The 16759-nt window shown below is 33.8% G+C and overlaps 1 protein-coding gene across 20 annotated transcripts in view; it reads left to right on the plus strand.

The window, feature by feature from the left end:
• The window catches only part of ADK (adenosine kinase), a 506565-nt gene that overhangs the window by 159650 nt on the left and 330156 nt on the right, over positions 1-16759 (plus strand). For all 20 annotated transcript variants that reach the window (XM_072823669.1, XM_072823668.1, XM_072823681.1 and 17 more), the window contains one exon: positions 7187-7265. In XM_072823669.1, the coding sequence (XP_072679770.1) occupies positions 7187-7265 (79 nt within the window). The remainder of the gene's footprint in view (positions 1-7186; positions 7266-16759) is intronic.

The raw sequence follows: 16759 nt of genomic DNA on the forward strand, positions 1-16759 counted from the left end.
TTTAGTTGCTGCCCACCTTCCCACAATTGGAAGCTGTGTGCTGCTGCTAGCAGCATGATTATGGTCATCAATATTATTTTCATTTTTACCAGAAGGCAGTGTTATCTTTTAGTAGACTTTAAATTTCCGTATTTGATCATTTCATTTGATACCTTTTCTTGTGTATAGTACCAGGCTGAGGTGATACTGTATCTCAAAAGATTTAATATTAAACCTAGCATCAGACGACTAGTGGTGGGATGCCTGGGTGGCTCAGTGGTTGAGCATCTGCTTTGGCTCAGGGCGTGATCCTGGGGTCCTGGGATCGAGTCCCACATCAGGCTCCCTGCATGAAGCCTGCTTCTCCCTCTGCCTCTGCCTCTGCCTCTGTGTGTGTGTGTGTGTGTGTTTCTCATGAATAAATAAATAAAATCTTAAAAAAAAAAAAAAAGGTGACGAGTAGTGGTTAGTCATAGCTTTGCCTGCCAGATGTTAGTGTTTGAAAGCTTCTCCTCTTCCTTGCATTTTAGTTTTTTCTCAAAGAGCAAAACAGATACATAGATAGCTATCATATATTAATTGTCAGAAATTATCAATTGTTTATAAAGTATTTAATAACGTGATGTGAGAGTGAAAAGCATTGCTTAGAATTTAAATTCTCCTATTCATTATCAGAACAAGTATTAAAACTTCTTTAGGGGTATGTGCGTATTGCTTTTTGCTTTTTTTCCGTAAGGTTAGTTCACAAGAAATTCTGAATTACATTCCAGTGACATTAATTTATATTTAAATTTTTCTTTAATAAAAACACTGTCATTATAAAATGAATATAAGCACATGATTAAATTGTAGGAAATATAAAAAAGGAAAAAGGTTTATATAAAAAATACCATTGGCATGTTAATATATTTTCTTCTGGCCATTCTGTTAATAATTTCTAAAGAAAAATAATGAATGTGTTAAATACATCTCTGTTTTGATCATCTATCATTTTTCTTTTGATTTTTTCGTTCGTTTATAGATATCTGAGCCTTAACCTTTCTTATGAGAATATTAAAATAACATTTCAAAATTGAATTAAATTATTAATACTAAAATATGTAAAATATCTTAAAATATTTTTAAAAATATATAAGTAAATATGACCATTTCTCATATTGCTTAACATCTTTATATTTAAAATTTTTTAGTTGTTCAGTTTTGCTTTTATATATTAAAGTTTTAAATACTTCTATATTCTATATATCAAATTTGTTTTTATTCTTTTTTGTTTCCATTATCTGGAAACTGTTGTCTAGAAGTTTGATAAGTACTGAATCCAGTTTTTCCTCTGGCATTTTATTTAAGTAACATTTCCTCGAAGTTTTTAAACATTATGAAAACTATATATTTTATTAATTTGGGTTTTGCAAATAGACTACTAGTAGGAAATGGATCAGCTACTGTTCTTTCACTGTCAGTTGTTTGACTGACATGTTTGATATGCCCATTCCATTCAAACAAAGAGATTTAACCAAAAGGAGAAAGTAGGAATGAATTGATCAAGTACTAATGTTGCCAGATTTTATTCCCTATAGAAAAAATCACATAATGGAGGGGCACCTGGGTCCCTCAGTTAATTAAGAATCTGACTCTTGGGGGCACCTGGGTGGCTCAGTCATTGGGCATCTTCCTTCTGCTTGGTTGAGGACCCTGTAGTCCCAGGATTGAGTCTTGTGTTGGGCTCCCTGCTCAGTGGGGAGTCTGCTTCTCCCTCTCCCTCTGCACACTTCACCCCAGCTCATGTTCTGTCTTTTAAATCAATTAAAAAAAGAAAAAGAAAAGAATCTGATTCTTGATTTCGGCTCAGATCATGATTTCAGGGTTGAGTTTAAGTCCCCATCAGGCTCTGCATTGGGTGTGAAGCCTTCTTAAGATTCTCTCTCCCTCTCTCTCTCTGCCCCTCTCTTCCTCCTTCTCGTAAAAAAGATATATCACATAATGGAAATATGTTAAAGTTTCTCATAACATGTAAAGCTATTAAATAGTTTTTCATCCCTAAGCAACTTAGGAAGTACTTAATTTTTCACACAGTTGCTTAGATTATTTACTTATCAAATTATACTCCTAGTGTCAAAGCTCACTGGTATTTTAGCCTGAATTTTTGGTTTCATTCATTAAAGATACTCAGACCTTCTTTCCTCAGCATTTTCCATTGGCTACATTGATAGTTTTGACCCAGACAAGGTAGACCATTCACAGTCAAACAAAATTTTGTATCAGCTAGAAAATTGTACAGAGAAAATCAGGATGTAACTTATGTGCCCATTGCCTGCAAGAGATAAACAAAACAAAATAAAACAACAAATTTTGCCTCATTAAAATCATTTCCCTAAATAGAAATGTTTCTTGGTTTGTCAATATGTAGAAATTCCCTTTGCTCAGTACAGTTTTTCTTCTTTCTTGTATTTCCATTCTCAACACCATCCACCTGCTCATCCAAACTGGAAATCTCAGAATTGTCATCTCTCTACCACATCTTCCACTTCCAGCTATTTATCACATGTTATGTCTTCAACCTCAGAATTGCTTCCTCACTTCAATAATTTCTCTCTAGTGCCTTAGCTCAACATCTGATCTTTGGTATGAACTATTTGAAAGGTGGCAATCTGCCTCCTTTTATTCTATATTGTCCTCCAAACAGTGCTGTCATCATTTTTAAAAACAAGTCTGCCTTTTACATTATTAGCAGGTTTTAGTAATTCCTGCCTGCCTACTGAATAATGTCTAAATTTATTAGCCTGGCAGAGAGAGTTACCTTTCTGTTGTCAGTTTTTACTACTTTGATTTTGGCCTATATTTTAGTCTGTGTTTAAATTGTTTCTCCGAATATGTCATGTTTTTGTTTTACCCTCAGTCTTGAATATTTTTTCTTCCTTATCTGTCAAACTCGGTTCAAATGTTAAATTTTCCCTGCCTTTTTCATTCAGGATCACTCACTTCTCTCTAAAAATCTCTATGCTTTTTATTCAGCTTTGTTCTATATGTATTTCTTTTTAGATAATTATGGAAAATTTTATGTTCTTCCATTATAAAATGGAAAAATGGAAAAATTTTATGTTCTTCCATTATAAAATGTAGATTAAAAAATGTGTTTGTTGCAAAGCAGTTTATATGCTTATTGCAAGGTCAAAATAAATGTGTACAAGATCCATAATTGCTCCAAATTTGGAAATAACCACTGTTAACACCTTGGTTGTACTTTTCCAGAACCTTTTTAATATATATATAAACAATATATTAATTAATATTATTAAGTATGTATTAGATAATTAGATAATTGTAATATACACATGTATATTGTAATTTTATTGGATTATATTGTGTGTTTTGGTAACAATTTAAAAAATTTAACTGTTTAGTAGAAATGCATATACACAGTAAAAATAAGGTGAAAAATTAAACACTTCTGAGACTTGTAGCTTTGGGAAATAGACCTACCCTGCCTTTCACCAGTCTTGGTTAGAATTTATTAGGTCAGGGGTGCCGGGTGGCTCAATGGTTGAGCACCTGCCTTTGGCCTTGGGCATGATCCTGGAGTTCCGGGATTGAGTCCTGCATCGGGCTCCCTGCATGGAGCCTGCTTCTTCCTCTGCTGTGTCTCTGCCAAACCTCCCCTGTCTTTCTCTCTCTCTTTCTCTCATGAATAAATAAAATCTTAAAAAAAATTTATTAGGTCACAATTTGGAATAAGACTGCCCACTTACACTATTACTACCCACTATGATCTGTGCATGTTATGGTGGTCCTCAGTTTCTGCACTAAGGCAAGAAAAAGAAAAAGAATTGTCATTGTTCACAAATGATGATTATGTGTGTATGGCAAAACAGGTCAATTATTGGAATTAATTAGAGATGTTAGCAACTTGGGTAGATAAAAATTGTTATATAAAGAATTATATTTCTGGGGCGGCTGTGTGGCACAGTTGGTTAAGCATCCACTCTTGGTTTCGGCTCAGGTCTGATCTCACGGTGGTGAGATTGAGCCCTTTGTTGGGCTCTGTGCTCACTGTGGAGTCGGCTTGGGTTTCTCTGTCCCTCTGCCCCACCACCTTGTGCACATATACTTGCTGGCTCTTTCTCAAATAAATAAATATATAAATCTTAAAGAATTCTATTTCTAAATATCATCAACAAATACAAATTAGGCTTAAACAATATCACAGTTGTACTAAAACGTAGAAAATATGAAATAGTGACTAAGAAAAGATGTGCAAAATTTATGGCAAAAATTGTGAAACTGAGAAATATTAATGAACTAAATAAATATATTGTGATGTACACTATGATCAAGGATTAGATAGTTTACTCTTGGAAAGATTATTGCTTTCTCATATATATGAAAAAAAATTTTTAAGCAATCTTAGTCAAAATTTCTACAAATTGTGTTTGGAAATTGACGTCTTAGTTGTATTGCCTTCTTTATGCTTTTTATATATTTTAATTTTTCTACTGATTGATTTTATGACTTTAAATAATGTACTTAAAATCTCTTTTGAAAAGTTGATTATTAACATTTGAGATACTTATGGATTCTAACTGAAGGCCAGAAAGTTAGTAAACATTTTCTTTCATCTCTCCCTTCTTCCATCTTCAGAATGTCAATGTTATATATAATGGTTTTACATTTTGTAAATGTCATTAAATGTTACATGCTTTATCTCAGCATAGATTCTAAAATTGAAAACCAAACAAAACCTTATTGCCAAATATTTTCTGTATAGTAGCATGATTGGAAGAATTCATAGAATAGAAACTACATTCCTTTATTAAAGTTTTTGCTACTGAAAGGAGAATTTTGCATGTAATAAGATACAACGGGCCCTCTTTAAATTTCTTTTTGGATTCTTTTATTTACTTCCAAAGTCATACACAGTTCTCACCCTTCCTTTCTTCCTTCTTTCCTCCTTCCTTCCCTCCCCTTTTTTTTATTTTTTAACAACCCATGCTATCTTCTTTCTTATGTTTCTTTTTGGTTGTTACAACTCCAGCTTAGTAATTTTTCTCTTATAAATGCTAGGCAAAACAACACCTACATGTGAAGCTTATATTTTCCCATACGAGTTAGTAATCTGAGTGGATATTGAATTCTATTTGGAGAATCTTTTTTTTTCTTCTAGCATAGAATATAATGTTTTTTGTTTTTTTTTTTTAAGTATCCTATATTCTTTAAGAAGTCTCGTGTATTCTGATGCTTACTCTTTTTCAGGTAATCTTTTATTTTTCATTCTAGAAGGTCTTAAAGTTTTCTCTTAATATGGAGAGTTCTGGAATTGAACAAGGTATTGTTCAAGTATAGATCTTAGTCCCCTCCCTAAAAGAATTGCTTCATATTTGGACAAATCTGACAATTATATTTTTTTATCTCTTTTGAAAACTTTTTCTAGTATTTCCTTCTTACTCTTCATTATCTCTAGTCTCCCCCTCATTCTTCTTGAATGGATCTTGGGCCACCTAATCTATTCTCTGTGCCTCTTAATTTTTCTTCCATATTTTTCATCTCATTTCCTACTGATTTTGGGGTATTTTCCTGGGTGTTTTCAGCTTTCTTACCTTCATCTTATTTTTTTATCCATGTCCATTTTTATTGCTCATATCATTGATTCATCTATTGATATTTATAAAAATATTTAAGTTTTGTTTTTCCAAATAAGGTTACATTCACTGATTCTAGGAGGACATATCTTTTTGGGGGTCACGACCTATTTGTAATTCAACCCATTATAAATATGATCCAAAATCTTTGGAAGAATTGGTTTTTGAAAGTGGTGGTACTTCTAACGAACCTTGTATTTGATCACTGTATGTTTACTTTACCCATTTACTCTCCTCCTCTAATCTCTAACATCACTCTTAACTGATATCTAGTTTAGAAAGTAAGTAGAAGAGAACTTCCCTTGAAGTGCTGCAACTAACCACCTCTGCACCTGTGGCTATATACTTTGTCTTCTTTACTGGTATTACATTAGTATTATTAGTGGTATACAAATACTGCTGTCAAAGTTCTGGGAGGTTTGCTAATTATGTTTCTTGGCATCTTAAGAGTTTTATAGATAGAATCACAAGGTGTTTGGAGGTATGGGAGTGGGTATAACTCCATGTTTCCTATCTCTAATGTAACCATATCTGTATTTGTCTTTTTTTTTTTTTTTTTTGAGGTTCTGTGAAATGTTTCATTTTAGTGAAAGGATCTACTTCTACACTTACAGTTTTTAAAGGTTTAAAAATACTTTTCAAGACTCAAACATTCCTTTAATATTATACTCCTATCCCAATCTCTTTCTTTTTTGACTGACCTGTATCACTTGCCGTCTACATCGCATATATTTTGTTATTTAATAATTTGATGTTTTCTCATTTTCTCTATTTTCTCATGTGTATTCGTCCTTTTGTCCCTCCAAGGCTCCTTAGTCCTTTGAAATTAAAATTATATACTTATGCCCCTTGGATTTCTCCCACAGACTCTAACATGCTAGAGACATGATATGAGTATTGACTTGATATCCAGGTTAATAAATGCCATCTATTTTGAGATTTATTCAGTGTCTATAGCCCTTTGGCTGGGTATGTGTATTAGCAGGGGTGTTCATGGATCATCTATGAAAAGCTTCATGTGTAGTGAATGCATGTATTTTCCTGGAGAGAAGTTCTATGGGTTTTATCACATGTCAGAGTAGCAAAGCTTTAAATCACTTCTCTTTATTTTTATTTGGCAGATACAGAAATTATGTCGGCAAGCAGTTTGCCTAGAATTATACAACCCAGTGTAGTTTCCCAGTTTTTTAAACTATAAACTAATTGTCTTTATGATATCTAAAACTTTAAACTTATTAGAATATACACTTTTAAGAGTTCTAGAGATCAGCACTTAAAATGGGAAAATATGCATTGCTTATAATTTATAAATTTTTATTTTTACCTTTTTTAGTTTAATGGTTAATTATGGACAGTTTATATATTTTAAATTTTTATAATTGTACATTTGTGGAAAAAATTTCATAAGTATGGAAATTCAGCAAAGTTGTTTTTCATACATATTTCAATTCATTCAACATAATCATGTAACTCAAAATATTTTACTAATTGCGATTTAATTTACTTCTAATCAGAAAAATTAGATTGTGACAACTGAGAGATGCTAACTTTTTTCTACTGTGATTTCCTTGTAGGTTTGATGAACTTGTAAAAAAATTCAAAGTCGAATATCATGCTGGTGGCTCTACCCAGAATTCAATTAAAGTGGCACAGGTTGGTTAATTATTTTAAAAGTTATAAACAAATGGATTCAAAATGATTCTAGACTATATTTTATTGTTATAGAATGGTTTTTTTGGTTTTGAATAAGATTTTAGCAATCATTGCCCATCTAATTAACAAAATTATTTAAATTGTTCATTTGATTATTGGTGAGCTTGAACATCGTTTAATGTGTTTAATTATCAAATCTATTGTGTTTATTTTATAATTTTTCAGGTGTTAATGACTTATAGGAATTCTTTATATTTTATGGATATTATTCCCTTTATCTGTTGAAAGTATTTCTTATTTGTTTTTTGTACTTTAACTCTGATTAGTTAAATTTTAACTTTAACAAACTTTAACCCAGATTACTGTGCTGGAGTTCTTAGTTTTTATTTTTTTTAATTTTTATTTATTTAAAGGACATTCCTATAACAAGATACCACAGATTTTCTTGTGTCATATGCAGATATATAAGCATATCTTTTCTATACATATATACATACATAAACATGTTTTATGTATGTGTAAATTCATATCTCTGTATATATACCCATATCTTTATTTTCCAGGGGATAATTGGATAAATTTATTTTGATATATATTCTTCAAGTCAACAGCCTAAACTAATCTTGAATGAGACTGTGTACTTTTAATCACAAAGGACGTAAAAAGCTTTATCTACCTACCTCTGGTTCTTACCTCTGCGATTTGAAAACTAGCTCAAAATCCTACTCACTGTAGTTGTAGGTCATCTCTGATGGTCTTAGGTCATTTTGAATTTTCATTGATTAATGTTTTCCTTTTGAAATTTAAGTAATTTTAAAGACTAGACAAGTGGAAAATTGACAAAAGTTGAACAATTTCTGATTTTTTTGAACTAAATCTTTGTTGATTTAGACATACAGTGTAATTATCCCACATACTTTTTTTTTTAAGATTTTATTTATTTAGTTCACGAGAGAGACAGAGATGCAGAGACATAGGCAGAGGGAGATTTAGGCTCCCTGTGGGGAGCTGGAATGCAGGACTTGATTGCAGGATCCCAGCATCACGACCTGAGCCAAAGGCACCCACTCAACCATTGAGCCACCCAGGCACCCTTCCCACATACTTCTAAAGCTCAGATTTCAGCATACTATTAAAATATTTTCAATTGTAAAAATTCATCTCCAAAGTAGTCTGGTCATTTGTGTGGAGTGGCCTGAGGAGAAGGTCTTTGTGTTTGGCAGTTGATTTGTATTGTTTTTGTAAAACCTCTTCCTGCTAGTCCTTTGTGAGCTCAGGTTAACAGAAAGAGGATAATTTATTTTTTTGTCCTTAGGTTATGTATTAATTGCTTGAGCTGCCATAACAAAATACCATAGGCTGTGTGGATTAAACAATAGAAATTTATTTCTCACAGTTTGGAGGCTAGAAGTCCAAGATCAGGGTGCCTGAATCAGGATTGATTTCTGGTAAGGACTTCTTCCTGTCTTAAAGATGGCTACTTTCTCACTTTGTCCTCACATAGCCTTTCTTCTGTGTCCACTCAGAAACAGATCTCTTGTATTTGTTTAACTTCTGGTAAGGACACCACTCCTATTGGATGAGGGCCCCACACCATGGGACCTTATTTAACTTTAATTAAAGGTTCTGTCCAAAAACAGTTACATTGTGGTTTAGAGCTTCAATATATGCATTTTTGGGGAGAGGAGCAGTTCTGTCCCTAACAAATAATTCTTTTAAAGCTGCAATCTATCAAAGCACAACTTTCATAATATTTTATGTGCCCTGTAATAATGTATCCTCGTAATACTTTATTTGTTCCTAGGTTTAAAAAAGGAAATAAGTGGAATTTAAAATTTGAGGCAATTCATCCAATATTTTTATTTTGTTACTAGTGGTAAATCTGAGGTTAAATCCAATCCTGATTGCCAGACTATTCATTTTCTTTTTCACCATATGCAAAGCAATTCACCTGACATATATTGCTATGTATAAAGCTCTGTGCTACATGATAGACACATCAATAAACAAGAAATATTCCTTGTTTACAAAATTTTGGGTTAGATTGGGAAACTTACCATTTCTTTTTTTCTTTAACCACTGTCCTAAATTTTCCTCTTCTGTTCTTCCTCTTTTTCTTTATTACTTATTAAATTCTTACTAAATGTCAGGTAGTGAGATGTTAGTTAGAAGTTATTAACACACTCAGTCCATACTTTTGAAGCTTTCATTATAATGAAAATATATATGGGGACACAGTGGTGATGTGCAGAGAGGGAATGGTAAACTATTAAGTACAATATAATTTTATAGGAAAAATCCTCTCTATCCCTAAAAGACAGATAAACCCATTTACAAGAACCAAAGTAAAAAGACATCGGTACTCACATATGAGATTTTTCCAGTTTCTAGAAACCTAAAGGTAAAACTGTCTTTCCAAGTATACCTCCAGTATAATATTCAGTTGATAGTTGAATCACAACAATTCCCATTTCTCAGTAGGACTTTTATCTCAAGTTCTAGATTTTAGGGAGGTTTTTTTTTTTTTAAGATTTTATTTATGTATTTGATAGAGGGCACAAGTAGGAGGAACGGGAGCAGGAGAAGCAGACTCCCCACTGAGCTGGGAGCCTGATGTAGAACTCAATCCCAGAACCCTGGGACCATGACCTGGGCTGAAGGCAGACCCTTAACTAACAGCCAGCCAGGTGCCCTAGATTTTAGGAAGTTTTAAATTTGAACTAGGAAAACTAAAAGAGATACCCATGGATAGCAGTTTTTCTCTATGTAACTTGAACCCTTCCTCCCCTGGCATGAGATTGACTATTATCAGTCTATTTTGTGAGATTTTTTTCAAATTGTTGGTGGAACATCTCAGAGGCTGCCACAAGGAGGCAAGGGTGATGCTTGATTTGTTCTAGATTTGTTGCTTTAAAAGTAGAGCTGTTCTGCTTTTTATTTTGTACATTAGCTTTAATAAAAGGTTTAATTCTTTTAAAAGTTATACTGCCCACTTGTACCCATCAGGATGGCTACTGTCACATCAACATTTTTTTATGTTTATGTTGGCAAGAATATAGAGAACTTGAAACTCCATATACTGTTGGTGAGCATGTAAAATTATGTATACACTATGGAAATTGTATGCTTCCTCAGAAAAATTACAAGGAGAATTGTCATTTCATCTAACAGTTCCACTTCTGAGTATCCTATGGACTGAATGTTTGTGTCCCCTTCCAAATTTATATGTTGAAGCCCCAACTCCCAGTGTGATGGTGTTTGGAGATGGAGCCTTTGAGAGGTTATTAGGGACTTAAATGAGGACATGAGTTATTTAATCATGAAGAAATAGTTCCTTTATAAGAAGATACACCAGAGAATTTGCACTGCCCCTCCCTTCCACCACCACATGAGTATACAGTGGGATGGTGGCCATCTACATGCCAGGAAGAAAATCATCTCCAGGAACCAAATTGACTACTCCTGGGATTTTGGATTTCCTATCCTCCAAAACTGTGAGAAATAAATTTCTGTTGTTTACACCATCTAGTGTATAGTATTTCATTATGGCAGCCAGAGCAGACTAAGATTATGTACCCAAAAGAATTGAAAGAAAGGTCTTGAAGAGATGGTTGTATGCCTGTATTCATAGCAGCATTATTCACTGTAGCTAAAAGGAAAATATTAAGCTATTAGAAGGAAGGAAATTCTAACACATACTATAACGTGAATGAATCTTGGCATTATGCTTAGTGAAATAATCTAGTCACAAAAGGCTGACTACTGATGATTCTCCTTATATAAGATACCTTGGGTTGTCAGATTCATAGAGATGGAAAGTAGATTGCCAAGGGTGGTGTGTGAAGGAGGGATTATTGCTTAATGGTTATAGAGTTTCAGTTTTACAAGAAGAAAAGCTTCTAGAAATGGATAGTGGTAATGGTTCTTGAACAATGTGAATGCCACTGCACTGTGCACTTAACTGATTAAAGTTTGCATATGTCTATTTTACCTGAATTTAAAAAAAAAAGAAAAAAAATTTTTTTTAATTTTTATTTATTTATGATAGTCACACAGAGAGAGAGAGAGAGAGAGGCAGAGACACAGGCAGAGGGAGAAGCAGGCTCCATGCGCCGGGAGCCCGACGTGGGATTCGATCCTGGGTCTCCAGGATCGTGCCCTGGGCCAAAGGCAGGCGCTAAACTGCTTCGCCACCCAGGGATCCCAAGAAAATTTAAAAATAGATTCTAAGGGGGCCTGGGTGGCTTAGTCGTCTAGTCCTGGGGGGCCTATGGCTCAGGTCATAATCCTGGAGTCCTGGGATTGAGCTCTGCATTGGGCTCCCTGCTTAGCAGGGAGTCTACTTCTCCCTGTTCTCTGCCCCTCACTCTGCTCATGCTCTCTCTCTCTCTCAAATAAATAAATAAGTAAAAATCTTTTTTAAAAGTAGATTCTAGAAATGCTTCTGTAGACAATGATATCTGTGTGATTCAAGTGATAGATTTCATTTGCTTATTCAGCAATCAATGAGGCAACATAACAATTTAAGAGCATGGGCTTAAAAAAAAAAAGAGCATGGGCTTATTCTTGGGACCATGGGAGTACATAAGAATTGAGTTTGAAAAAAAAAAAAAGAACTGAGTTTGAGTTCAAGCATTGTCATTATAATGGCCTTGAAGCCACGAGAATTTATTCAGCTTTTCTGGGTCTTTCATCTGTGGGTTAAAGCTTATCTTGGATGTTGTAAGGATTAATGTGGTAGTATTTATAAAAATTATACTATTTTTTTAAAGGAAAGTTTGGAAACCACTGAAGTTGAAGGCCTTTTGTTTTTGTTTTTTTGCAATTTTTAAATGTTCTTTATCTTAACTTAAATTTACCCAGTTATGAAAAAAAATTTTACCCAGTTATGGATAGGACAACCAGAATTGTGGTTCTCATCTACTTAAAAATAGTAATTTCAGTCTAGCCCTTGACTGAACATCTTGTTTTGCTTTTCATTTCCCCTAATATTTTGAGACTACTTTTCCTTTCCATCTGACTGATGATCCAACTACATAATTGCCAAATTATAATTTATGTCTAGGATAACCACACAGTTTTAAAAAATAGTACATTAGAAGTACTTCCCTTCAGAAGGTCAATTTCTCAGACTTTCCTTGGTAGTCAGTAATAGGAAGAACTGATTCATTTGTACACAAAGCACATATTTAGTGAGCTTCTGCTATGTGCTAGTCATTGTGCCAGGTAGTAGTTGGTAACTTAAGCTCTCTTGTCTAAATTTTAAGAAAACTATGAAAAAATAGTTAGAACTTTAGAGTGAACAATCCCAATATAGTCTTAATTGTATCTAATTTTTTTTTAAAGATTTTATTTGTTTATTCATGAGAGACACACGGGGGCAGGGGAGGGACACAGGCAGAAGGAGAAGCAGGCTCCATGCAGGGAGCCTGATGCGGGACTTGATCCCAGGTCTCCAGGATCAGGCCCTGGGCTGAAGGCAGTGCTAAACCACTAGGACATCGGGGCTGCTCAGTTGTATCTAATTCTGATACAGTTTTGTTCAGTGAGGACATTGAGGTTGAGCTTATAGCTGTCTAAAAAGTCTAGGGAAATACAATAGGAAGGGGTTGAAAGGGATAGCCCACCATGGAAAGTACTGAGTTTTGTTTTGTGTTTAGTGTGTTTGATTGTTTGGTCCAGGGCTTTTCTTATCCATTTGAGTTCTCCTTCACTCCATACAGGTTTGCATTTTTCTATCACTCTATATTATTAAAGAAGCAAGTATTGGACAGCAACTAACAACACAATAGAGCTATACTAACTAAATGTCTGCCAGATGCTATGAACTGGAGATCTGAAATAGGATGAGATCTAGTCTAAGGGATAAAAATTCAATGATCATCTAAGTTTTCATAGACTGCTTAATTCTGCATGATTCTTGATGGTATATACCATGTGAAATATGTATTTTCTGTATCTCTGTGTGTTTTATGTAATATACATTTTGAAAATACTCAGTTTTTCTGTATACACAAGAAAAAACCAGGGGATGAAATTCATAAATAGTAAACTGGTACCATAAAAGATTGAGCCAGAAGTCATCAACATTTTTAAAAGCATAGATAGTAAATAATCCAGGAAATAGGCAAATCTGATGTGCTATATATAAGCAACAAATGAGCTTATAACCTGTAAGACTGCTAAGGATAGACTAAAGAAAAACTGTTGTAACAAATAAGAGTATTACTTATAGAAAGGGATAGAAAAACCATTTCATGATCATATACCAATGGGCTAATACTTGTATCATCCCAAATTGTCCACTCATCAGTGACAGTATGTTCTCATTCTGGCCTCCCACACACTACCCAGGAAAGGCAAATAAAACCTTAACTATTTAGCAGGTCATTTTTCAAGCGTTATCATCTTTGCTCTTGAGTTTCTCTCAGGGAACATATGCAGTGTGTATGTGTGATACTAAGCCCTACTGTCTGTGGCACCCTTGCTTAAACTGTGACCCTCTTAAATATACGTACACCATCATCATCAGGGAAGGATGCTGAGGTGAATGGACAGGTTATTTGAACATTCAGCTGGTGAGGTCCTTAACTTGTTTGCACCCTAATGTGTTACACTGTGATTGTTAGTTTCTCCCACTGCTTCTTGCTGTTTGTTTATTTAAATGGATAAATGTGTACTATCAACATCTTAATTTGGTTGATAGGCCCTTTTTGTTCTCTGCCTTCTGGGATAGCTGGTGTGTTTATGTATTTGGAGACTACTAGTACTTCGAGGTAATTTCCCCACCCAATTGTAGGTTTAAGTGGATTTCTCCTTGTTCCATGGTTTAATAATACCTTACATGGTAGCTATGGAAAAATATGCAGAAATAGTGAAAGAGAGGATTACTTGCAAACATCCTCACTTCTATGAAAGAAGAACTAAAAGTCATACAGAAAGTAAAAGTTAACTTTCTAAAGTTCATTTTGTCAGATCTGACCAACAATCATACTTTGATACATAAAATAATGTGGAAATCGTGTCAACAAGAAAATGTTCCCATTACTTTTGTGATACTTTGATTTGTTAAATTATGTTCTTGAAGATTTTAACGTAACCACAGGCAACATAAAACAATGTTGTTAAGATGTCCATATACAATTCTAGACTTCTCTCATCTGCATGTTTGACAGTGCAAATTTAAATTTTGGAAAATTTTATTCGGTGTAAACTTCTTTTTAATGAAAATTTTAAAATCTTCTCTGAAAAGAATTCTGAACCTCTTATATAGAACACTGCTAAAAGGTGGTATAATTTGCTTACCTGTGAAATTGATGCTTTCATAGTGAGCATTTTGGGACATTCTATTCTCAATATGTACAGATGCATTTAATGTGATTTTTGACCATAAAGGAATAGAAGGAGGTAGCCTCCTTGGACATGTGCCTTAAAAATGGCTATAATTGTTGTTGGACTTAGAAAAGATATCCTGCAATAAAATATTTTTAAAGTGTGAGACAAGAATGTCCTGTCTAACCTAATTTGGCAATACATTTAGGATGAGAATAGAGAAAAAGATTATACTAAAACAAATTTATATGCCATTTCTTCAAAAGTGTTCAGTGGTATTTGAAGAAGCTATAAGGAGACTAGAAAAAATTTACACAACAAACAAATGTCTCATTTTTGTATAATATGATTACTTTGTAACTCAAGGTGGAGGAAAAAAAAATCACCTCACCACAAAAGGGCAGCCAAGTTAAATAAGACCTTCTCTATTTCTTTCTAAAACCGTAACTCATTTGGAATGCAACTTTGACAGCATAAATTGAAATTACTAGTGTCCTTCTGAAATCATGCTCATTTTACACATGGAAAGCATATATAAGTAATCTGTCAATACAAAACATGATTGATAAACAGTTGGAATACTAAAACAAGCATTTAGATTCAAAGGAGATGGATATCTTGTAGCATTTAGATTCAAAGGAGATGGATATCTTGTGCAGTTTGAAACTAATTCTTACGTATCTAAATACCTGTCATTGCTATTAAGTACAGTCCTAAGCATTCTGTGCTCAGATGCTTTTATTGAGAGATATGTAGTTTGGTATCATCACAGGACTGACACCAAGAATTTGGACTTGATACAAGCAGAGTGGTCAAAATGAAATTTAAATTTAACCATATTCAGTTTTACCACACTAAAAAGAAGGCTGTCCTAATGGTTCTACCCAGTTCAGAAAAGTATTTTGGAAAGGAGATACAAAGAGTAAAACTATTCCATTTTCTGGAACAAAAAGAAACATGTTTTTTTCTAAATACTGGTAATATCTGTTTAATCCAACTGTCCTTACTCTTCTTTTTAAAAATTTTATGTTTATATATATTAAGAATATACAATATGGCCTATAAAATTTAAATTCCGACAAAGAGTTAAAAAAAGGTAAAATAAGTTGCTGTATTTATTTTAACAGAAGAAACTAATTAGTATCATATTTTCTTCATGCATATTATTTAATTAGTTCTACTTTTGATTACTAATTAGCACTATTAATTGTTCCTATTGATTTGTTTAAATAGTAGCACTTTTATAACAGAATAATACATACTTTCAAATAGGTATTTTATTGGTTTACTCAGGCCGCCATAACAATACCACAGACTGAGTGATTATCCAAAAGAAATTTATTTTCTCAGAGTTCTGGAACCTAGAAGTCCAAGATCAAGGTGTCAACAGCTTTGATTTCTTCTTTTTAAAGATTTTATTTATTTGAAGAAGAGAGAGAGAGAGAGAACGCATGCTAGTGTGCCCTCCCACATACACACAGGAGCATGGGGAGGGGGAGAGGAGGAGGGAGGGGGAGAGAAAAATCCCAAACAGTCTCCACGCTGAACATGGAGGCCCAGCCCCACGTGCAGGGCCCATCCCACAACCCCAAGATGATGACCTGGGCAGAAACCAGGAGTCCATCACTCAACTGACTGAACCACCCAGCTGTCCCAGTTTTGATTTCTTCTGAATCCTCTCTCCTGTTGCTATCTCTTTGCATAATTATCACTCTGCACACCTCTGGGTCTCTCTATGTGTTTGTGTTTGTGTTTATTTTTATAAGGATAGTGGTCAAATTGGCTTAGGATCCACCATAAGGGCCTCATTTTAATTTACCACTATAAAGGCCCTATCTCTAAATAATGGTAGCATTCTTAAATTCCAATACTTAAGGCTTCAACATATGAATTTGGGTAGGACACAATTCAGAGCATGTCAAGTACTCATTTGTATGTTTTTTTTTATTTTTGGTAGTGTACTATTTTGATTTTCTTATTTACTTTTGTGTATGTATTTTAGTTATTTTCTTAGTAGTTACTTTGGAGATTGCAATTAACATACTAAACTTTTAACAGCCTAGTTTAAATAGTACCAACTTGGTGTCAATGCCATATAAACCTTCCTTTCCTCTGGCTTTCCATACTCCACCTTTATATTGTTATTATCAGTAATTACCTCT

This window comes from Canis lupus, chromosome 4 (assembly GCF_048164855.1).
Source record: "Canis lupus baileyi chromosome 4, mCanLup2.hap1, whole genome shotgun sequence".
Classification (NCBI taxonomy): domain Eukaryota; kingdom Metazoa; phylum Chordata; class Mammalia; order Carnivora; family Canidae; genus Canis; species Canis lupus.